The sequence below is a fragment of the Gopherus flavomarginatus genome, chromosome 1 (assembly GCF_025201925.1).
Source record: "Gopherus flavomarginatus isolate rGopFla2 chromosome 1, rGopFla2.mat.asm, whole genome shotgun sequence".
Classification (NCBI taxonomy): domain Eukaryota; kingdom Metazoa; phylum Chordata; order Testudines; family Testudinidae; genus Gopherus; species Gopherus flavomarginatus.
This window is the reverse complement of record NC_066617.1, coordinates 373,997,512-374,021,736: the sequence shown is the minus strand read 5'-3', so window position 1 is coordinate 374,021,736 and position 24,225 is coordinate 373,997,512. Positions and strand designations below refer to the sequence as shown.

Genomic DNA, 24,225 nt, shown 5'->3' with positions numbered 1-24,225 from the left:
AGCCCTGTACCTGCCAAATTCTGGGAGCAGGGCCTGCCTCTTGCACACAACCTGACTTTGCTTCATATCAGCAAAGTTTTGACCGCTACTTTAGTTCAGGCTTCAGGCCTCCTGCCAGGCCTCTGATACAAGAGTTTATGTGGCAGACCGTCTTCCTACTGCACCCTTTGTTTTCTGTCTTTTAACCAGTTACTGACCCATGAGAGGACCTTACCTCTTATCCCGTGACAGGTTACTTTGCTGAACAGCCTTTGGTGAGGGACCTTGTCAAAGGCTTTCTGAAAGTCCAAGTGCACTATAGCCACTGGATCTCCCTTGTCCACATGCTTGTTGACTCCCTCAAAGTATCCAATAGCTTGGTGAGGCAGATTTCCCTTTGAAAAGCCATGTTAACTCTTCCCAACGGATTGTGTTTATCTTTTAATGCCTTTAGAGATACTTGCTGCTAGCAGTCGCAGATGGGCCATACGCCACCGTAGGCAATCTCATTATACCATCCCCTCCATCAACTTCTCCAGCTCACTTTGCAGATGAGGAAGCTGAGGAGCAGACTGCACTGAGACGGAGAGATAGACTCCCCTCTGGGGGCACAGTGGAATCAAGGGGGGCTGATGGCTCGGCAGGGGTGTGTGTGTCCCAGCCAGGGGCTGCCTACTCTGCGAGTGCGGAGCCAGGCTGTGGAGCAGAGGCAGGGCAGGGGCAGGTCTGTACCTCAATGAACTGGAAGTTCACAACCTGTTTAATTTTCCCCATTTTTGCAGTAGCTTCTGGTAGGGGTGTGTGTGGGGGGGTCCCTCTGGCTCTGGGAGGAAGGAGGGAGGCAGAGAGTTAGTTACAGACCCCATTACATACCGACTCTAGGTTAGCCACCCCGTACTTCTGCTGTACGCCACAGAAGAACAAGAGAAAACAGTTCCTTCCTTTCACTCGAGGCCAATCTTGTAACCCCAAGGCAAAGTGTCTGCATGGCATGGAGACCCTAGATGACATCCACACAGGCTATGAATATGGGGTGTGTCATAACTTTATTCCCAGATCTGGACCTTAGCGTCCAAAATATGGGGGTTAGCATGAAAACCTCCAAGCTTAGCCACCAGCCTGGACCTGGTACCTGCTGCCACCACCCAAAAAATTAGAGTATTTTGGGGCACTCTGGTCCCTCTGAAAAACCTTCCCTGGGGACCCCAAGACCCAAATCCCTTGAGTCTCACAACAAAGGGAAATAATCCTTTTTCCCTTCCCCCCTCCAGGTGCTCCTGGAGAGATACACAGACACAAGCTCTGTGAAACTACACAGAGAGACTCCCCCTCTCTGTTCCCAATCCTGAAAACAAAAAGTACTTTCCTATTCCCCCAGAGGGAATGCAAAATTAGGCTAGCAATCCAACACACAGATCTCCCCTTGATTTCTTCCTCCCACCAATTCCCTGGTGAGTACAGACTTAATTTCCCTGAAGTAAAGAAAAACTCCAACAGGTCTTAAAAGAAAGCTTTATATAAAAAGAAAGAAAAATACATCCAAATGTCTCTCTGTATTAAGATGATACAATACAGGGTCAATTGCTTAAAAGAATATTGAATAAACAGCCTTATTCAAAAAGAATACAAATCAAAGCACTCCAGCACTTATATTCATGCAAATACCAAAGAAAAGAAACCATAGAACTTACTATCTGATCTCTTTGTCCTTACACTTAGAAACAGAAGACTAGAAAGTAGAAAGTACTTCTCCAAAGCTCAGAGAAAGCAGGCAGACTCACAAAAGACTTAGACACTCAATTCCCTCCACCTAAAGTTGAAAAAATCCGGTTTCCTGATTGGTCCTCTGGTCAGGTGCTTCAGGTGAAAGAGACATTAACCCTTAGCTATCTGTTTATGACAGGGTGGGACTCAAGAGATCTGGGTTCTATTCCAAGCTCTGCCACTGGAGAACCTTGGGCAAGTCATGTCACCGCCCTGTGCCTCAGCTTCCCCATATGTAAAATGAGAATAATGATACTGACGTCCTTTGTAGAATGCTTTGAGATCCGCTGATGGAACAGTTCAGTATTATTATTTAATCTTGTATCCATTAGGGCCCAATGGCCTGTACCAAGCATCTCCCAAACTAGCAAATGGAGATGTGATCCCTACCTCAAGGAGCTTACAAACTAGGCTAGACATAAGCAGGGAGAAACAAGGCCGCGCATGCCACAGCTGTGCCCTCATTCTGCAGCGTGAGGGACAGCAGGTGCGGAGCAGAGGAGAAGCAGGGTCAGGGCTTTGGTTCTGACCCTGCACCGCTGTCCTTGCTTTCACCGGAGTTATTCCTGATCCGCACCAAGGCAGAGGAAAATCCAACCCATCCCTGGCTTCACCTCCCCATTATTCAGAGATTCATTAATTCCAAGGCCAGAAGGGAACATTGTGCTCATCCAGTCTGAACCCCTGCATCGTACAGGCCAAGGAACTGCCCCAGAATAATTCCTAGAGCAGATCTGCTAGAAAAAAACATCCCGTCTTGACTGAACAGTGGTCAGTGATGAGAATCCACCACAACCCTTGTAAAACTGTTCCAAGGGTTAATTACCCTCCCTGTTAAAAAGTCTCAATTTGTCTAGCTTCAATTTTCAGGCATTGCATCACGTCAGACCTTTCTCGGCTAGACTGAAGAGCCAGTTGTTAAATGTTTGTTCCCTGCGTAGATATTTACAAACTGTGATCAAGTGACCCCTTAATTTTCCCTCCGTTAAACTAAACCAATTGGGCTCTTTGAGCCTATCACTATCAGGCAAGGTTTCTAATCCTTTAATCATTCCCGTGGCTCTTCTCTGAGCCCTCTCCGATGGATCAGCATCTTTCCTGGGTCTGTCCGTTTCGGGGAGCAGGGAGGTAGGGGCTGCCAATGACATTACTGCTCACAAAGATGTCATCGATGATGTCACAGTCGGCCCAGCTGTCAGGCCATGTGGTGAACTGCTGGAGAGGCAGGAGGGGCAGGAGGCAGCTGGTGCCCTGGGAGTAAAGAGGTTGGGGCTAGTATGCATGATTTGGGCCTGGATTCTGGCATTACACAGGGCAGGGGGAGGTCGGTTCCCTTCTCGTGCTCCCCCACCCGTAGATCTGGGATCACAGCAGCAAGAACAATACTAAGAATATCACCATAGTTAAGGAAACCCAGCCCCGCCCCGCATTCCAGCTCTCCTGGGCCCTCCCTGAGCCTCCCTAAGCATGGCTGAGAGCGGAGAGAACACCATCACCTGCCCAGTCATCGCCGCCAACCCCCGCATCATCCGAGTCACGGTGAAAACCCCCAAGCTGAAGGAGGAGTTTGTGGTGCCAGAGAACAGCACCATCAAGCAATTCAAGGAGGAGATCTCCAAGCACTTCAACTGCCAGACCAGCCAGCTGGTGCTGGTGTTTGTTGGGAGGATTTTGAAAGACCAGGACACACTCAGGCAGCGGGGGATCCAGGATGGGATCACTGTCCACCTCGTCATCAGGACACAGAAGAGAACCCAGGACAATTCACTTCCACACGTGTACATGGCCAGGAACGTTGCCCCCACCCCAGCGCCATCCGGTATCACCCCCGCCCACGGCAGCGCCTTTGATCTGAGCAGGAGAGGCCTAGGCGTGAATGTGTCCAGCACCGAACTTCAGAGCCCATTGCAGCTCCTGGCCAGCTCGGAGATGATGGCCCGGAAGGTGGAAAACCCATTTATCCAGAGCATGCTCTCCAACCCTGACCTGATGAGGCAGCTGATCATGGCCCACCCACAGATGCAGCTGCTGGCCCAACAAATCCCAGAGATCAGCCGCATCCTCAACAATGCAGACATCATGAGGGAGATGCTGGACATTGTTCGCAACCCAGAAATGATACAGGAGATGAGGAGTCAAGACCGAGCCTTGAGCAACTTGGAAAACATCCCAGGCGGGGACAATGCCTTGAGATGCGCCTATGCCGAGCCCCAGGAACCAGTGCTAAGCGCTGCCCAAGAGCAATTTGGAAACCTTCCCTTTGCTATGCTGGTGAGGAATCCCTCCTTGGAGGGTGTGGGTGGGGGTGGCCAGCCATCCTGCATAGATCACAGAGACCTGTCGGCTCCTCCCTCTGTCTCTCAGAGTGCCACAAGCATCTGCACCAACAGCACCTGCGGGGACCTGGACAGCGGTGTTACCAGCAGCAGCACCAACCCTTTTGGGCAGAACTCTTCGGTGCCAAATCTGGGACCGGGGATGTTCACTACAGGAGGGATTCAGAACTTGGTGCAGCAGATCACCGAGAACCCCCAGCTGATCGTGAACTTGTGCGCATCCTACACCAAGTGCATGATGCTGTCGCTGATACAGAACGCTCAGCTGGCAGCACAGGCCACCTTCTCAGCGGAGAGCCCCCAGCACCAAGAACCAGTGACGCATGGGCTGCCAAATTTCTTTCAGCAGATCCAGAACCCTGAGATGTTAGTGGCCATGTCCAACCCAAAAGCCATGCAGGCTTGGCTGCAGATTGAGCAGGGGCTGCAGACGTTGGCAGCAGAGGCCCCTGTCCTTCTGCCATGGTTTACGCTCCGTTTGTGGGGACTGGGAAATCCTGGGAGCTCTGTAAGTGCGACTGGCCCGAGCCCTGCACCCAGTGAAATGTCACACGCAGCGCCGGCAGCGTCTGAGCAGGGACACCAACATCTGAACATGCTGCGGATGCTGAAAGTTCTTCCTGGGACGAATCCTCAGCACTTACAAGCTCCAGAAATCAAATTTCAGGAAGAACTGGAGTAGCTGGAATCAATGGGCTCCTTGAACGGCAACGGGAACATACATAGCAACCGGAGAAGATATCAGCGCAACCGTGGGAAGACAGAAACATCCAGCCCACCCGTTGTAGCACCATCTCTGGAACCTGTTCACTTGGATTTCGGTCTTATAAAGAAACGCCAGTAATGGTGCACCTTTTGGTGGGGAGGTGTCATTTTCTTGTCAGAGGCTGGAAGTCAGTAGCTTTTACCTAAAGATGGTCCATGCTTCAGCCCTGTGATAACGTGCTATTACCTAGCAGCTGTCCTCTAGGGAGTTTGAGATAATGAGTTAATTAATTATGAGCATCACTACATCTCTGTGAAGCAGATATTATTTAGAGCTGGGCAAATATTCTGTCTCTCCACCTGGGCCCGGATGAGTGTAGTATTCGATTGACTGACATGCAGTTAAGAATTTCTCCTCACACCACCCCTGTTAGCTAAGGGTATGTCTGCAAAAAAGTCCCTGAGCCCAAGTCAACTGACTCAGGCTTGCAGGACTCATGCTGTGTGGCTAACAATAGCAGTGGAAACATTCGGGCGGAGTCAGTTGACCCAGGCTCTGAGACTCACTGCCAGGAGTTTGTGTGTGTGTGTGTTTTGAGGTTATTATCCCCATGGTGTAGATGGGGAAACTGAGGCACAAAGAGATTGATTCTTCTAAAATTGCACATGGCATCTGTGTGAGACCTGGAATAGAACCAGATCTTCTGGATCCCAGCCCAATAGTTGTGACTATAGTTGTGAAGCTCTAACCACAGTGGCTGGCTGTGTTTGTGCGATTTTACATTCACTGTTCAGCGCACGTTAGGGAACTTGTGATTTGTTCACACGGATGTTTTTGGAGAAGTTTTTATTGGTGTAAATATCAGTATTCGTCAGTGGTGACGTGTTGGAAGCGCTAACCTGATGTCATGCAATTAGGAAACAGAAACCACGCCGCATGGCTTAGGTGCTCAAATAGCAAACCTTGACTATCTAACCTAAACACTTGGCAAACAAGTCTGAGGCCAAAACATGTCCAGAAATGCCCTTTGTCTAACAACTACAAATGATGAAAAAAATCAGGAATGTTACGATTGGTGTGTGGCCAAATTGCAGATGGAGAAGGGTTAAATCTGCGGAACGAGTTGTTCCCAGTGACCAATTCATCCTGAGATCAGTGGAGTTACACCCTGGATTAATGCAGCCCACTGCACTAGTAACCATATCCCCTTGTATCCACACCTAGGGCGGTGGTGGTATTCAGATGGAGGGCAGCTGGTCTTCTCTGTCCTCTTTCGTCAGCAGGTAGGCTCAGAGGAGATCACCTCTTCTACCTCCTGGAGGAGCAGTTGAGCTGACCTCCCTCTTGTTCTGGGAGAGCAGGACCCAGAAACACCTAACCAGAAGGGACCAGTCAGATGGTCTGCATGGCCAGGCCAGAGAGTCCACCCAGGGATTTCTCCGTTGTGTCCCATCACTTAAAATGCGACCATTGGATTGCATCACCTACCATGCACTGTGGGGTGTAGGTGCCTCTAAACGCTCAGAGACTAGAGCAGTGGGACCAACAGAAGGTGTTTCGGGGTCCTGCTGCTTGTCACTGGAGGAGCAGAGGGACATGAGAGGTAGCAAACTTCTCCACTGGAGAACTGAGAGAGGGGAGGGCCAGCTGGGTGTCTGAGAAGACAGACTGTCATGGGCCACCCTCTCTAAGTACTGACCCTGTGAGGAGAAGAGCTGCATGTCCCATGGGAAGATGACCTGCCCCTGGGAGAGAAGTGGGACACAGGGAGACGGTGTGTGGGTGAGGCGGGGGGTGGACGGTGCCCTGCAATCAAGAACAAGAGCCATTGCAGCCCCACTGCTGCCCGGAGGCGGGAGTGGGGCAGAGGATGTTTTCCAGGGGATGCACTTTCCCCAGAAGGAGCAGCTTGGCAGGGAACGGGCCAGAAGGCTGCCTCTGGTGAAAAGTCGGGTAGGAGGATAAGATGGGGAAGCCAGGTGTGGGCACAGTTCACACTCTGTGTTAGGTATCAGAGGGTAGCCGTGTTAGTCTGGATCTGTAAAAGCAGCAAAGAATCCTGTGGCACCTTATAGACTAACAGACGTTTTGGAGCATGAGCTTTCGTGGGTGAATACCCACTTCCTCAGATTCCTCTGTGTTAGCCCACCGTTTCTCAAATGCGGCCATCAGGGGGTTTCCCTGCAGCCAGGACAGCTTCCTCCGTGGTGGTGGTGGTGCGGGGGTGGGTGGCAAAACCCCTCCCTTTTGCTCCTGGATGCCCTACCCTGCACGTGAAGCCAGGTGAGCCCAACACTGCAGAAGCATGGTGAGTTCTCTACTGGAGGAGGGACCGGGGGCTTAGTGAGGCTCGGACTTCAGCCCTGGGGTGGTTGAGCGGTGGGGACTTAGAGAGCCTGGCTGCAGACTAGGGCTCCAGCCATGGCGCGTCAGACTCCAGCCCCTGGCGGCATAGCGGCTGGCTCTGATCTGTGGTTCTGGCCACATGGCATTGACCCCCAATCACACCAGCAGCTGCTGGCCACCATCCATGCATGCCAACCCTCAGCCCTAGTCACTGACCCTGGGTGCTGGCCCCAGGCGCCAGCCCTGAGCTCCAGTGGCTTCCGGCCCTGGGTGCAGCTCCCCGGCACTGGCCTCGGGCTCCAGCAGGTGCTGGCTCTGGATGCTGACCCCTAGCCCTGACCATGCAGCAGCAGGCGCAGACCCTAAGTGCCAGCCCCAAACCCCGGTGGCAGTCAACCCCTGGCTGCACGATCTGACCCCTAGCCCTCACTGCTGACCCCGGGCACCGCTCCTGGATGTCGATTCTGGGTTCCGGCAGGTGCTGGCCATGGGCGCTGATATCAGCCCCAGTCACACGGCAGCAGGCACCAACCCCAGTCTCTGGTGGGTGCTGACTCCTAGCCCCGGCTGTGCGGCAGCAGTTGTAGACCCCAAGCACTGACCCTGGGTGCCGACCCTCGGCCCCGGTCGCACAGGAGCAAGTGCCGGCTCTGAGTGTTGACCCCCAGCTGTGTGGCAGTGGGCGCTGATCCCAGCCCTGACTACACAACTGCGGGTACCAACTCTGGGCTCCAGTGGGTGCTGGTCCAGGGCACCAATCTACCTATCCAACCATGTGGTGGCGGTGAGCCCCCCATCCAAGCTCCCTGGCCCCTGCTGCTTCCCACGCCGCCCCCCCCCATCCAGGTCTTAACTTGCCAGGACTTGCTGTGGAAAGTGATATTAACAAACATACAGATGGCACTTTTCACGATAATATTTGTATTATTGAGTCTGCAAAAAGCAAAGACCCTACATAAATAGCAATGATCTGGATGTGCCTAGGTGCTATTTATTTGTTTTTCCTAAAGCTGACGAAGTATTTTAGGGAAAAGTGTCAGTGCGGCCACCAGCAAGAGCTGGTGGCTGCACATTGAGGCCATCAAAACATTTGCTGTGAGAACCCCTGTGCTAGGCAAGGTAACCTCCAGATGCCATGGGTACAGGGGCACTGTGTGCATGGGTGCTGGAGGGAAGGATGGGCCAGGATATGGTGATCCTAGGCCTGTTTTCAAGGGAAGTGCCAGCCACCAAAGCCTTGTCTGCTTACTGTGACGTCAGCAGTGATGTCACAGTGCCCCGGGATAGGCAAGGTGGAAATTCTGCATGGGCAGGTGGCATCAGCAGCAGAAAGACCATGAGGGAACCCGCCAGGTGGTGAGTGAACAGAGGAGCAGGCCAACATCTGGCTGGTATGTGCACTCTGGCTTTGGCTTCCAGCAGTACCACGGGGAGAGCTGGCCAATTCCCCCTTTCCTACCGCTCTGCCCCAGAAGCCCGTAACGATAGTGGCACCAACGACCGCCGCCGTACATCAGCCAAAAGGAATTGTCCTCTGTCACGTCCCATCTCCTTCCCCTGGCGCCTCTGCTCCCTGAGGAAGGACCAACACGGAGCTCCTGGATCCCAGTCACCATGTCCGAAAGCCGACGGGCCCCCAACACTAACCAAGCAGCCATCACAGCCGAGTCTGGTGGTGTCCTCAAGGTGACGGTGAAGACCCTCAAGCAGAAGGAGCAGTTTGAGGTAGCAGAGAGCAGCACCATCTGGGCATTTAAGGAGGAAGTCGCCAAGCGCTTCAAGGCTCCCTCTGACCTGCTGGTGCTAATATTTGCTGGGAAGATCCTAAAGGATCAGGACACACTGAGCCAGCACGGGGTCCGCAGTGGATTCAGCATCCACCTTGTCATCCGGTCCCAAAAGAGGCCCCAGGACCACCCGGCTGAGCTGACGAATGCTGCCACCCCACCGATGCCGTCTGCAAACAGCAGCGCTTCTAACCTGCTTCCCTGGGGGCAGGGCCCCACTCTGCAGCACCTGGGCCTGAGATACTCCAACGTGTCCGAGCTGCAGGGGTGCTTGGAAGAGCTGGTGGCCTCCAGCCGGGAGTTAGTGGCCCAGGTCATGGAAAACCTCTTGTTTGAGATCATCAGTTCGGACCTGGATCTGAACACCATCAACAGCAACCCGTTCCTCTTGGGCTTCCTCGTCGGGGTGACAGGCATGAGCGTGCTGGGTCTGGATCCAACCGATGTGTCGGATTTAATGAGCGAGGCCTCAGAGGCTGACAGTTCCATACAGGACTTGATGAGTGAGGTGGCACAGAATCCCTTGGTGCAGAACATCCTCACCAACACAGACCTGGTCCAGGAGATCCTTCTCTCCAACCCGCAGATGCAGCAGCTGGCCGAGCAAAACCCCGAGATTAATCACATCCTCCGCAACCCAGATTTCATCCGGGAAATGATTGAGGTCTCCAACAGCCCGGCAATGCTGCAAGAAATTATCAGGAACCATGACCGAGCCTTAAGCAACCTGGAGAGCATCCCCGGTGGATACAATGCCCTGCAGCAACTGTACAGCGAGATAGAGGAACCAATGATGAACGCCGTGCAAGCCCAGTTTGGGAGCAACCCGTCTGCATCATTAGAAAATAACCCACCGTTGGATGGGGCCAGTCCGCCAGCCCGGATGGAAAACAGAGACCCTTTACCAAACCCTTGGGCCGCTCGGACGAACAGAGCCGGTGATATTGTGAATAACCATAGCAATCGTACCAGCCATAGCACAGGGCAGAACTTTACTGTACTAAATTTTGGGCCTGGAGCAGGCCCTGGGTTTGCCAACACAGGAGGAATTCAGAGTATGGTTCAGCAGCTAACAGGAAACCCAGAGTTTATGCAGAACATGGAGAGCGTGTTGTCCAATCCTAATGGCCCAGCACAGATGCTGCTGAACAATACCCACCTCTCCAATGATGGATGTTCTCGGCCTCAAGATGAAAGGATACATCAGGTCCCTCCGGAGTTGGAGAGCGCTGAAATCGCCCCCTTACTGACCAGCCCTAGAGCCATGCAGGCTTTGTTACAGATTCAGCTGGGCTTGCAGACGCTCTCGGCCGAGGTTCCAGATTTTATCCTAGGGCTGGGGGACCGGGACGTGGAACTGGAGCTGGAAAGCATGGAAGGGTCCGTTCCCAGTAGCGAGTCTGAGGAGGACGTCAGTCTAACGTCAGACAAGGATGAACCTGAAGGCCAAGAGTGCGTGGATCAGCAGAGGCCAGACGTCAGATTTGAGCGACAAATGGAGCAGCTCAGAACAATGGGCTTCCAGGACCAGGAAGCAAATTTACAGGCTCTGATCGACACCGAAGGGGAAATCAATGCAGCCATTGAGATGCTAACAAAGTCCCAGCCAAGCAAGATATTGTAACATGTTCATTTTGCCTGTTGTAATTCTGTCTTGTTACATACTAAAAACAGCTTGGTGCATATTAAGGTAGCGTGCAGTGGCTTGCTTCCAAAGTGCTCCCTCCCTGCACGTGTTCCATGCAGTACCTGCCTGTTGTGCTAGGCGCAGCACGTAACACACAAGAGTCAGTCCGTGCCCCAAAGAGCTTCTGATATAAAGAGACGAGACAGGCACGGGGGAGTTGGGTGTTTTTCTTGCCATGTTACAGAAGGAAATTGAGGGTGGAGGGACCCAGAGCGCAGGCCCCAGCCCAAGACTGAATGTCTACACAGCAGTTTTTAGCCCCGCAGTCCAAACCCTGCAAGCCTGAGTCAGCTTGCTTGTTAAGTGACTTGACCCGGGACATCCAGAAAGTTTGTGGCAGGGCCAGGAATTTGACCCAACTCTCCCGAGTCACCTAATCCAGCTCATGAATTGCACCCTTCTTTCACCTGGCTTGGCAAGGAGTGTGATTTCAAACCCTGGATTTGCTGTCATCACTCTGGGACTTGGTTTCGTGTGACACACGGTGCAGTCATTCCATTTGTTCTGCTTCGGAAGACCTAGTCCTTGCTGGCCATTCAGACAGCTCAAGGAGCAGCCCCACTAATGGAAATTGATCGGAGCCAGGATTAGGAAGCCAGGGTCACAGCCCCTAAGTTAAGTTTGCAAACAAGCTTCCAGTGTTAGTCATCTCTCTGCCCCCCAGCCCTATACACTGCTTGTAACCGCCACTTCTGCTCTAACACTTCTGCCTCCCAGGGCTCCGGCCGCACCTCAATGCCTCAGGTCTCCTTAGTCCCAGGTAAAAGACAATGGCTCTAAATTTCTCAGTCCAGTCCCCAGGAGACTTGGATTGATAGACAGCTGGGAGGCCGAGCTGGCTGAGACTCACTTCAGAAGGGAAGCACAGTGAATGGAGAAACCTCCGGGGTTATGTCAGCTCCCTTGGCCGGGTGGGTGGGGGTTGAGGGGTTGCCTGAGGGTCCCTCCTCTGCTGGATGGCAGCAGCAATGGCCAGAGGGGCTGCGCTCAACCCTGGGTTTGTGACCTTCCCTGCTGGGTGTGCGGACCCCTCCCCAGATAATAATTCACAGACTCTCTTGTGTTGTGGCCCCTGTCAGGGTCCAAGGCCCAATACAGGCCCTGGACTGAATTAAACTCTAGCTTGGGCTTGGCAGCCAGGTGGCTGTTCTTGGCTGATGCCAAAGGTCCCCCAGGATCTGGGGACACGGCTCGGGGCTGCCTGGTGCACTGAGGTCAATTGGCCTGATGGGGACCTCTCATACTGCGCTCTAGTCCCTCCCGTCCAGGGTGAGTTTGATAGTGTGAACAGGACCTCAGGCTATCCAGCCCCCTTTCCTCTCTCTCTGGCCTTTCTGCCTTGATCTCACCTCCGACTCCCCAATGAGTTTCCTCCTTCACCCATGATCTCACCCTTTCCTTCCTGCCCCATGACCTCGTGACCCCAACTTTGGCCCACAGCAGCCCCCCTGGAGTCCATAGGGCATCCTCTTCCCCCATCTCCCTCTGCCCTGGTGCCCAGCCCCCCCCGCCCCCCCGCTCCCCCAGGTCCTGCAGCCAACCAACCTCTCCCCGCTGTTTCCTTCCAGCCTTGGGTGGGCTAAGTGATTTCTGTCCTGGAGGGTCTGCTCTGTAGCTCATTAAAACTCCCATTGTCATGAACAGCTGCACTGGAGGGTTCGCTCGGGGCCCAGGCCACTTGCATGGGTCCCCGCTTGGGGCTGGCAACACATGACCAGTGCGGCTAAGGGCTGGGGACTCTGGCTTTGGGGTCTGCCTTGTGACGAACAGAGGGAATGTTAACAGCAGAGACAGAGTCCAATGCAGGGAGAGGAGGCAGCTGCTCTGGTTGCCTGCTGGGTGCCTGCAGTTGGAGCGGCCCACGCGCTGATTTGGCCCCCTTTGTTCAATAAACAATGCGAGCAAATACCTCGAGGTGTTGTCAACAGTCTCTGCTCCGGCCATTGCAAAGCCTGGAACCAGCTCTCGCTTAGCAGGACAGCATGTGCAGACTGCCTACGGCGCAGCCTTGTCCTGGGCACAGGCAGCTGGGCTGGATGTCCGGTAGATCTGGCCACGTCTCATTTAGAAATGCCCCTGCCAGAGCCCGTGTAGGGAAGGGTCTTTCTCTTTACTGGGCATTTAAGAAGAGAAGAACATCAGAGTTGCCGTATTGGGTCAGGCCAATGCTCCATCTTGCCCAGGATCCAGTCCCTGACAGTGGGAGTACAACAGCTTCTGGAGGCATGTACAGAACAGGCACATTACAGAGCAATCTACCCGTCTTCCCTCATCAGTCAGAGGTTTAGGGAACCCCAGAAATAATTCCAGGGAAGGCAGCAGACGTTGGAGTAACTAGCTGTGATGCAGTAGGAACTGTCTGTGTGGGGGATGGGAGAGCAGGGGGTGACTGCAGCTGAGGGACAGGACCTGAGCTTGTAACCTGAGCCAGGCGGGGGGGAAGGGGAGTAAAGCCCTTGGCCCGGGAAGCTGGACAAAGGAAGGGGCCTGCTGGAGAGGGTTTAGTCAGTTTCGGTTTGGGGCTGGGTGGTGGAATTCAGGGAATCCCAAGCTGGGATCCAAGCACTCTGAACCCCCAGAAGGACCAGATTGAGGGGTCCTGGTTGTGCCTACAAGCTTGGCTGTAGCCTGTGTTCCTGTTGTCCAATAAACCTTCTGTTTTACTGGCTGGCTGAGAGTCGCTGTGAGTCCCAGGAAGAGGGGTGCAGGGCCGGACTCCCCACACTCTGTGACACTAGCCTGGTGCAGATGGAATTGTTTAGGGGAAGAGACCCATGATTAGGGGATTGCAGGGCTCCAGGTAAAGGTGCAGGTTAATATGACAACAAACAGAACGATTCTAGAAACAGGAGGAAATCACTGAAAAGTGCCAGCTAAAGCCTGCCCAGCCCCCCCAAGGTGAGATTTGGGTTCCTGCTGTCATCCCTCCCCTCCCGTCTACTTTTAATTCCTCACCTTAGTTCTTCTGTCTCCTCGCCTTCTTGAGACAGGGCTGGTTCTGCAGTGCCCTGCCTTAGCTTCCCCTTCTCCGGCTCCTGGGGTAATCCCCAGAGGCTGTCTGTCCAGTAGCAGCTTTTAGGCCTGGGTTCATTAAGGAGACAGTTCAAAGCAATCCTCAAAGTGAAGGCCCCAAATCAGCCAAGCCCAGCCCTTTCTAGCTGCAGCCTTCCCACAGGTCTCTGCCTCCCTTGTCTAATTTTCTGGCGGCGAGAGAGTGTTAGGATATAGATATTCAGGCCTCTCTGCAAAGGCCTATAATTTAAGAATTTAGGTGTATTCTTATCACTTAGCTAGTTATAGAGGTATAAAAGAAAGAATCAAAATCACTGTCTGTGGAATGGCCTTCTCTCACTGTGACAGGCTAAGGCCTTCAGCTAAGATGTAGTTAGGTAGCCATAAGCTGGGAAGTGAATGGTCACATCCTCACATTCCAAACTAGTCACATTGAAATAAGGTGCTATTGGGCTGTTAGGAATACAATCCTGCCCTGATATTCCATCACCTCCAGAGAAAGGGAAGAGCCTAGAAGATGTAAAAGGAAACTTAGTTTGATACCATCCTGTCTGGTAAGAACTCACTTATCAATAGACACAGCTGGAGAACCCTTATGTCTGTGTAGATGTAGTTGAGAAATCTTCACTTCTGTATTGTTTTGTATGTTTAGTTGCATGGTCTCTGTCTGGTTCTGTGATTGTTTCTGTCTGCTGTATAATTAATTTTGTTGGGTGTGTAAGCAGTCAGGATGAGCTCTACCCTGACATCTGCTGGTGAATTATGGGAAGTGTGGAAAGAATTTCAGAAAGTGTGGAATCTCAGGTATTTGCATGGGCACACCCAGCATAGCCCAAGGCAGCCTGGGATGGTTATTTTGACAGGTCTGAGATCCCCAATTTCTTTGTTATTGGGGCAGGATAAATAAAGTGTTGCCACCCGATTATGTGAATGAGGAACTATGAGACTGCTTTATGACAGAGATGTCTCAATATATATTAAGTGACACTTGCTAGACAAGGGACTTGGGTTCCAAAACCCAGTGAATTGAGACAGGTTGGGGACTGGTGTGTGTAGCTGATGGTATGGGCCTGTTTGAGGTCCTGGAAAACCAACTGCACATCCTCCTTTCTCCACTGTTAAAGGGTAGAGCTAATTTTGATTCTCTTAGGAGTCCATCTAGAGACTGCTGAGCTGAGTTCCTGTTGGGCCAATGGTGCACCAGCACCAGGGCTCCCTTACTAAGAGCTGAAATCACTGAAAGAGCTGAGCTGAGATCAGGGAGTGCTGTGTTAACTAGTGGGGGAGCCTGAAGACCTATTGTTAAGCGGCTGGCAGAGCAGAGCAGTTTGCAGCATGTTGGAGCAGCCCATGGAACAGTGAGTGGAGTGAAGTGGTTTGCAGGGACAGCTGGAGGAGCGGCACAGCTGGTGTGGTGGAGCTGGTCGTGGTGAAGGCTGCAGCAGAACTCCACGGAGGGGCGGGGCAGTTGGCCCTGGCCCATGTAAGGTGCCCCTTAACACCCGGTGTGGGCTTCCCCTCCCACACTCAGGCTAGGGGAGTGCTAAAACTCTGCAGATAAACTTTTGAACTCTGGGGTGGTACTGACCAGAGACTTTCAGGTTGTTGGACTTTGGGGTGATTGGACTTAAGACCCTAAGGGGGAAAGGACATTGCCAAATGTACTTGGAGGTGGGTTTTTTGCTTATGGTTTGTGTTATAATCCTGTTTGTGGTGTTTCTCCAATGTGATGCCACATTGTTTCCCTCCTTCATTAAAAGGATTTTGCTACACTCAGACTCCGTGCGTGCGAGAGGGGAAGTATTGCCTCCTAGAGGCGCCCGAGGGGGTGGTATGTAATTGTCCCAGGTCACTGTGTGGGGGCTCGAGCCGGTTATGCATTGTCTTATTAAAACGGAACTCCTGGATACTGAACCCGGCCCTTGTTGCTGCCAACTCAGAGGGGCAGAAGGGTTACAGGTGTAAACCAATTAAGATGGTGGGGTATAATTGGTTAAATAACCATGTTACAATATGTTAGGATTGGTTAGTTAAATTTCAGTAAAATAATTGGTTAAGGAACAGCTAAGCAAAACTCAGGTTTTACTATATAGTCTGAAGTCAATCAGGAAGTGGGGGGGAGAAATGGGAACAGGGACTGGGGATGGGGGAATTGGGATGATGTTTTGCTAAAGGGGAAAATGGGAACAGGGGATGGGAACAGGAACATGGACACAGGCAAGGCTCTGTGGTGTCAGAGCTGGGAAGGGGGATACTAAGGAAGGAAACTGGAATCATACTTGCTGGAAGTTCACCTCAGCATATGTCGAATTGTTTGCACCGTCGGACTTGGGGTATTGTTGGTCTCTGTTCATGCGAGAAGGACCAGGGAAGTGAGAGGGTGAAGGAAGAAGCCCCCTAACAGAGATCAGCAGGCAACCCCCCGCTGCAGCTCCTCTGGCTTCTTGGGATCTCCGCAGCCACCTAGATGCTCTCTGCAGCTGTCTCTGAGTCTCTCTGGCTTGGAGTTTTTGGCTGGCAACCCCCCTGTGCTGCTCCCCTGGCCCTCCCGCAACCTCCTTCAGCCCTCTGGGTCTGGCTTTCAGGCCCAAACCTGTCCCCCCAGTCCAGGATCTACTGCACCCTGCATGCCCACCCCTAGCTTCCTCCCTCTATGTCCTGCTCAGTTATGGAGACCAGCTGCCTCCATCTGGCTCCCTGGAGAGGCTGTTAATGAAGTCCAGGTGGGCTGAGTCGGTTACAGAGCCAGTGTCCGGCTTAGCCAGCCCCTCCTGCAAGGGTTGCAATGTTGCTGGAAGCCCGTGAGCAGAGAGGCGGCTAGGAGCAGTGCCCCAAACCATCCAGCGCTGACCCCAGGCTGACGGGTCTCAGAGCGGCCGGTCAGACCAGGGGCTGGTGTTGTGTTTCTCCAACAGTAGAGTCAGCGGCAGAGACAGAAGCTGCATTTTCTCTCTTTGCTGGTCTGTCCTTTCCCCTCCCGTCCGGGTTTGTCTTGGAAACGGGATCAGACTTTAACAGCAGCAGCAGGACAGCTCCAGCCCCTGTGAACTCGCTTCTTTTCTGACCCGGCCCCCAAAGGACAGTTCTTACCACCTGTAATGCCATCTCACTGCGGTTCTCAAATGCGACCACAGCCTCCGGGGCTGTTACTGGGGAGGGGGTGAGGAGTATTGGCCCCTCCCTGTTGCTCCTGGATGCACCACCTGGTTGTTGGTGGCTGGGTCTGTCAGCAGTGGTTGGGCTCTGCTCCCCCTGGGGCACAGTGCTGGGGGACCAGGCAGGTGAGCTGGTGACTTCCCCACCTTCCCGGGATGATGGGGTTCAGACTTCTGGCTTGGTGGGGCAGAGGGGCAGCAGGCTCTGACCACAGGGCTTTGGGCTCCAGCCTCCACCCCCCTTAACACACTGCCTCCCCCACCCACCCCCATTGCCCCTGGCTCTCACTGTCTCCCCCGATCTCCCATCTAGGGAGTCCCCAGGCTTGCCAGGGCTGCGTAAGTCTGCTGTGAAAAGCGATGCTTGTATGTTTGTTAATATCACCTTTCACAACAGACTTAGCTGGCAATATATCAGTGACAATGAGCTGGCCGTGTCTATGCACATATTTATTTGTCCTAAAGCGAATCAAGTATTTTAGGAATAGGTGTGAGAGCTGCCAGCAGCAAGAGTTGGTGGCCACAGAGCGTGGCCACCAAAAATGTTGTCCTGAAAAACCCTGAAGAGACTGTCAAACCGGGGCTTGTCTCCTTATAAAACCTCTCTTGGGAAAAGGAAATAAGGGGGAATGTTAAAACGAAAGCCTCCCCTCATGCTTCACATTGCAAAGGTTTCCATGCTTTCCCACTTTTTTTCAGTGTCTTTAATAAAAGTAGACAGATTCGTAATGGTGGCTGTTACCTTGGGAGCCACCAGTGATAACTCGGCACAAAATCCTGGGCTGCATTAAACAGTTTAATGCTGCAACATGGAACAAGGGGTTCATATACCCCTTAGCCCTGGGTGGCCCCTTTTCAGCCCCTCAGTGCTCATCCAAAGCTCAGGATGAAATGTTCCTTGGACTCCCTCCGCACCCTGCGGGGGGCAGATGGATTTGACGTGTAATGGAGACTTGCTGATCTGCACATGGTTAAACCGAATTGCCAGATGTGAGGGTAAGAAACAGGGAAGAGATTGGGAGGGATTTTGGGAAGAAGGATGGTCACTTGCCTCTAATCCAAAGTCAGCTGAAGTCAATTTCAGTGGGTTTGGAATCAAAGTTTCGCTGAAGGGCTAGGATTCAGGGTGTCTGCTACTCAGTCACTGAGCCGCACCTTCCCCATCTGTAAAATGGACACGGTTATGCCACCCTCCCTTCCTGGACGTTTCTGAAGTACCACTCCAAGCTTCTTCTGTATGAGAAGCCACATAGTTTACAAAAGCTCTTCTTCCCTGGGAGATGTGCAGAAGAAAGAGCTCACATGGTTCTTATCGACCCCAAGATGAGGAATGGAGTTTAGGTCTTCTCCTGCCCTGCAGATGTGAACATCCCTCGCATTTGGCTAACCTTCTTTGATGATTTTCATAGCAAACCCTTGCACCTTCTCATTGCTTTCCTGGCATTGAACTGTTCTGTCTTTGCACATGTCTTGGGGTGAGGTGGGGACTTCCCCAGCACATCCTGTTAGCTCTTTATAACACCCACTTCAGACCGGTGCCTTCATCCCGACAGGTGTGGTGATTACTGCACAGAGGGAGCGTGGGGCAGAACGCAGCAAAGCATGGCCAAAAGTTGCAAAACTAGGTGCCTGCAGTCAGGACCCTACATAAGAAGCCTGATTTTCAAACCCCTTGAGTCCCCCGGCCGCTCACAGGGGTGTGGGTGAGAACAGCTGGGCACTCGGCAGGAGCTGGACTTTATGTGTGACAATCCTGGCCTGATGCCACGCAGCCTTGCCCCGCGGCGTGCAGCGATACTAGACACATGCACAAGTCAGGTGAACTCCTGCTCCTGTTAATATTTAACGATATTTCAATGATACAGGCACCGAGGGCTTACAGGCTGCAGTGCTGGAAAAGCTTCCAGACAGGGAGGAGATGGTGAAGTCAGAGGAGCTACCGGGAGCTCCAGCAGTGGAAGGGCTGCACCACGCTGAGCAGCTGTGTCCCACGCATCCGTTTTCTGTCGTGTGAATCAGGCCAATCCAGATTACGTTTAGATTCAAAGTAATTGGCTGTGTCCTGCTCTGGGGCACACGCAAATTGAAAACACACAAACCCCCACCATGTCTATCAGAATCTCAGCGGGATAAGTCAAAGGACCTGCAGCAAAGGCAAGTACACACCACAGCATTTTGCTAGCAAAATCACCCCCAAACCAACATCCCCTCAACCCAACAAACATGCTGGCACCAGATGCTGCAGAGGGAGGGATAAGAGCGCTGGAGGAGAGGGACAACCTGCCCCTCCCTAAGATCTAATCCTGGCCTCTAGTCGACTTACAGTCTGAAGCACAGGGTTGAATTTCCCTGCCAACTTTTGAGTTGTCATTAGCTATGTGACAAAGTGAGGTGTTTCCCTTTGTTGTGTTGTCTATGAGTCTTACTGTCCTGTACTAATACTGTGTGTGCCTCAGTTTCCCTGTGTACTGCAACCAATGCCTAGGCGGTGGGAATTGGGTGTGTGACTTTTGCCAAGGCCCTCGGGGGCAGGGCAGTCTGCCCGGCTGCCTGCAAGTAAGCGATGCCCGATGCCCTTTGTAACCCAAGAGGGGTTTGCGACCAGGTGACACTTTGCCCAGGAAGCAGGACAAAGTCCAGGGGAGGAGCCACGGCCATATTGGAGGCCAGGCAGCGGGGGGCGGGGCAGTCTGCTGTGGGGGACATGGAAAGGGGGGAGTCCAGGGCGTCTGACCCAGGATTCCCCCAAGATGGACTTGGCTGAAAGTCACTGATTTCTGTGCTAGCAAGCTCTGTTCTACGCTGTGTTCCTATTGACTAATAAACCTTCCGTTTTACACGCTGGCTGAGAGTCACGGCTGAGTGCAGAGTCTGGGTGCAGGGCCCTCTGGCTTCTCCAGGAGCCCTGCCCAGGCGGACTCGCTGCGGGAAGTGCCTGGTCAATGAGAGTTGCTGAATGCTCTGAGGTCAGAGTCAGACCCAGGAAGGCTGAAGCCACGTAGGCTTCTTACTCTGGCAACAGTGGGCATGTTACCCCAGAGTCCTGCCCGGCTTCATTTGGAGCAGTTCCAGCTCTTTGGCCCGGTGACTCCATGACAAGCTATGATGCCTCCGGACCCTTTTCAGTTTCACTCAGTGGCGCGTTGTTCCTGTGTTAGGAGACAGGGAGCACAGGAGCTCCCGAGCACCTGTCTCCAAACCATTCATTATTTTATAGACTTTTATTTCATCATTTGGGCCATGCTCTGACCTGCACATTTCACCCACCCACTCATCCAACACGTCCTCTGCCAGCGAGTGGCCCAGAGAATAACTCTGATTGACCAGCTGTCTTACCCTGGAGCCATAGGGGCCTCTAAAGGCAGGGGCTGGCCTAGCGTGTGACCTGCAGGGAGGGTGGGTTAGGAGTCCCAAGCTGTGCCCAGTCACAAAGAGGAGGAGTCTGCTCCAGACTCACCCTGAGAGCCTGGGTCTTTAGCTCTCTGGGCGTCCGGTGCCAGGGGAACTGTCTCACATGCAGAGATGGCAGAGGAAATCCAAGGGCCCAGAACTGGGGGCTTGTCTGCACAGGGTTGTTTTTTTGTGGGATATATTTTTGCACAGAACCTTTTACAGAATCACTCATCTGAAAAAATTGCATCCACGCGGCCGGCTCAACCTACTTGCCTCTGAATCAGCGTGAACCTTTCGCCGCACTGACTCCATTCCGGTCGCAGTTCACAACAAGGAGGCCAGTTCATCTGAAAGAATCGCTGCGTGTTGGCACAAGTAATTTTCATGCAAAAAACCTCTATGCAAAACACACGCACACATGGAAATACAGGCACAGAGCCGTGTAGACGAGCCCTGCGCGTCAGCTGCTATGCCCAGGAGCGGGGCCTTTGTGGAAAGGGAACAGATTCAGGCCCCAGGAAGCCTGTGCTCGGTTCCCCTCTCTGCCACAGGTTTACTCTGAGGCCTTGGGCAAGTCACTGAAGCAGAAATTTTCTACCTTGGACACTAATTTTGGGTGCCCATACTTAAAGTCCTTACTCTAGATCACTTTTGGACAATGTGGCCTTAATTTCTCTGTCCCTCAGATCTCTGTCTGTTACATGGAGACACGAACCTCCCCTGCCTCACAAGGTGAGGGGCATGAGGACATACTCACAGACACTTGGGAGGCATCCAGGTATTTGGGCATCTGCCTGCATGTTTACGCACCGAGTACCTTTAAAAATCTGGCCTTCAGATGCCACAGTAATGGTGAACTAACTAGAGAGCCTAGTTTGCGAGGATTGGGAGTTAGGGCAGCTAGGTAGGTAGGATAGATAACAGGACCACATCCACTCTGATATCAACAATGTTGAGAAAAACTGATCTAGAGAGCTCAAACCGTCCTGCAAGAGCCAATCCAAACTCGCCATCCCCAGGATGCCAATCGGAAAGGAGTATGGAGAATTTGTGACTGATCCAAGAGAAAGTCACCAGCCACACTGGGAAAGGATCCCAGGTCTCCTAACCCAAATCTAGTGCCCCATCGGCTATACTGCACAGCCTCCTTAAGTGACTATCAACACCTTACATGATGGTGATTATTCACTATTTGTATTATTGTAGTGCCTGAGAGCCCATGGACCAGGACCCCACTGTGCTGGGTGCTGCACAAACACACACCAAAAAGACAGTCCCTGCTCCGAGGAGCTCACAAGGTAGCTATGAGACAAGAGAGAAGAGGTGGATACAGCCCGATGAGGAAACACAACATCGAGACAATACTGGTCAACATGGAGGTCTCAGCACAGCAGCAGTCTAAGCACTGGCCAGGTTTTTTTGTAGCCTCCCAGCAAAGGGGAGCTTTGAGGTGGGATCTGAAGGAGAGCCAGGAAGTGGGTTTGTGGATATTGAGGAGGGAGTTCTCCCTTGTGTCTGGGCAGCCCCCAGAATCAAAGCAGGGGAGTTCATGGCACAGCCCGGATCCTTCACATCCTGTGCTTGGGTTAAGTCATGCAAGAGCTTCCTGGCAGTTGTGCTTTAGCTGAATCTTCAGCCAGATCTCTAAGCTGAAGTTATGGCAAGACATGACCAACGCTGGCTTAATTGCACGGAGGGGTTGAGAGCTCGTGTCCACCTGAAGAGAAGAGATGCTTTTGGGTCGGGCCGTCCCCTAGAGATCCAGTAGTTAGGGACCTAAAAAGACCCCCTGATAATCAACCATGAAGACAAGGAATGGAGGGAGAGACCAGCTCCTTCATGTGTTCCTCTGCCCACCACCATCCCTCTCTTGTGTGGCTGGAGCTTAGGCCATCAGAAAACAGATGGGTGCTACAAATGACAGCACATCAATTATCGCTGGAGGCTAATATTTTAATAGGAAATTAATTTTTGAGAGCTGTAGGCCAGACAAACCAATGCTCATGGAGTAATGATCGCTGATATTCACAGTGCACCCTAAGCTTGCTTTGAACTCAGACGCATTGATTCCCCACTGCTTGAAAAAAACTACTGCTCAGGACACATGATGATCAGCTTTCGTTTATAGCAAGAGAGAGTAACAAGAATCCAAAGAGCAGAGCCCCAAGCAGCTTAGTCTTCAGAGCCAACAGCAAAAACAAAACAGCTAACGTGGCCAGGATGGCTGAGAGCCCAGTAGTTTATCTATGGCAGCGTTGATGTCTCCACCAGCCTCTCTCAGAGCTTGTATGTTGACTTCATGCTTCAGGAAACCCATTATGTAGAGCCGCTCCAGCTGCTGCTGAAATTGGGTTTCTGGAGTTTGGGGAAGCGGGAAGTTTGCTTGACCAAGACTCTGCACGATTTGCTGGCACCCTGTCTCAGCCAATCCTGGGGCTGGGCTTGCATTCTCACTTGGCTCAGAACCAGTCCCCGTTACTTCTCTGCCATCGGCAGGGCGTCCTCGCTGCCCCTGAGCCAGGAGCGCTGCCTCTGGCGAACCTGAGCACTTCCAGCCCCAGGGTCTGGAAACCCTGCTGAATCTGGAACAGAGCCTTGGTGGCTCTCGGGTTTGCCATCACTAATGGCATGTCTGGGCTGTGCAGCAGCTGGAGGAGGGCTTGGAGCTCCCGCGCTACTTCTTGGTGGGGATGCAGGATACCAACTGAACCGGGGGTTACTCAGCATGAAGTGCATGATGACACTGGGGTTCTGGCTCAGGGCCTGCATTATATTCCTCATGTAGGGGACAGACAGGATGCTCCGGAAAGGCTGGGCATTCCTGGTTATCTCTGATGAGGTGTTCTGCACTTCTGTCATGTTACACATCCCAGCTGCAACTGCAGGCGGCACCCAGAGACTCTGTTCTGGGCTGCAGTTTGGGCTGTTGCTGATATGAATACCTCCAATGTCAATGCCATGGTTGTGATGGGGGGTGGAACTCTGTGGACCAAACTGAGATGCCCAAGGGTTCGGCAAAGGGTCTCTGTTTTCTGTGTCGGATGGTTGGCTGACCCCTGCTGGGGGCAGCTTGTTCTGGGGTGGGTCACTCCCACACTGCTCCTGTGATCCTTTCAGTGTTGGCTTTGGGGTATCAGGAAGCATTTGCCACAAGACTTTGTCTCCACCTAGCAGCAGAATCTGGCTCCTGTTTCTCAGTATTTCCTGCATCAATGTTTGGTTCCTAATGAACTCGATCATTTCTCGCAGGAGGGCTGGATTGTTCCAGATGTGGCTGACCTCTGGATTTTGTTGCGCAAACTGCTGGAGCAGGGGGTGTTCCCTTAAGAACCCTGTTATCAGGTTGGTGTTTGACAGCAAGCTCTGGACAAAGGGATTTTCCAGAAACTGTAGGATCATTTCGGGGTTGACCACCAGCAGCTGCTGGAACTCATTTAGGAAAGCTAAAATGCTGGGTGCGTTCCCAGCTAGCATGCTCAGATCTGCCAGACCATCTGAGCCAGGAGGGAGGGTGGCAGCACGTGTGTTGGCATTAGTTTGCTGAGCTTTCTGGTCCTTTGCTCTCATTTGCGGCCTGATGACAAGGTGGATGGTGAATCCGTCATGGATTGCAACCTGGCTGAGAGTATCTCGGTCATTCAAAACTTTCCCAGCAAAGATCAAGAGGAGCAGGTTAGTGGGAGCATGGAAGCGCTTGGCGATTTCGCCTCGAAAGTCGGCGATGGTGCTGTTCTCCCACACTGCAAACTCCTCCCTTTCCTCGAGGCTCTTCACTGTCACTTTGATGATCTGAGGCTTTGATGATCTGGCCCCTCTGCCAGGGCCCTGTCCCTTCCCAGCCATGGCTAACACGACGCTGGTCCCTTCTGGGAAAGCAGAGAGACCAGAGACTTAGAGGGGCTGGGAATGTCCAAATCCAGAGTGCTGATGCCAGCTGGGGCACCGCCAAATGCTGCTTCTCTGCTCGCAGCTTCCTAACCTCCTGGGGCTGCCTGGGTGGACTGTGACATCCCTGCTGATGTCACTGTAAGCAAGAAACCACATGGACACCTGCCTTATT

The 24,225-nt window shown here is 52.7% G+C and overlaps 2 protein-coding genes and 1 pseudogene across 2 annotated transcripts; 2 read left to right on the top strand and 1 right to left on the bottom strand.

The window, feature by feature from the left end:
- The first annotated feature begins 3,210 nt into the window (after positions 1 to 3,210).
- Positions 3,211 to 4,761, top strand: LOC127044442 (ubiquilin-1-like). Its single transcript, XM_050939333.1, has one exon. The coding sequence runs from the start codon at positions 3,211 to 3,213 to the stop codon at positions 4,759 to 4,761; it is 1,551 nt and encodes a 516-aa protein (XP_050795290.1).
- A 3,675-nt stretch (positions 4,762 to 8,436) lies between these two features.
- On the top strand, positions 8,437 to 10,542 carry LOC127037475 (ubiquilin-1-like). The gene is given in 3 exon segments (XM_050929664.1): positions 8,437 to 8,583; positions 8,585 to 8,691; positions 8,727 to 10,542. Coding segments are annotated over 3 exon segments (2,070 nt in total).
- Positions 10,543 to 22,371: 11,829 nt separating this feature from the next.
- Positions 22,372 to 24,011, bottom strand: LOC127044839 (ubiquilin-1-like; annotated as a pseudogene).
- Positions 24,012 to 24,225: the final 214 nt, after the last annotated feature.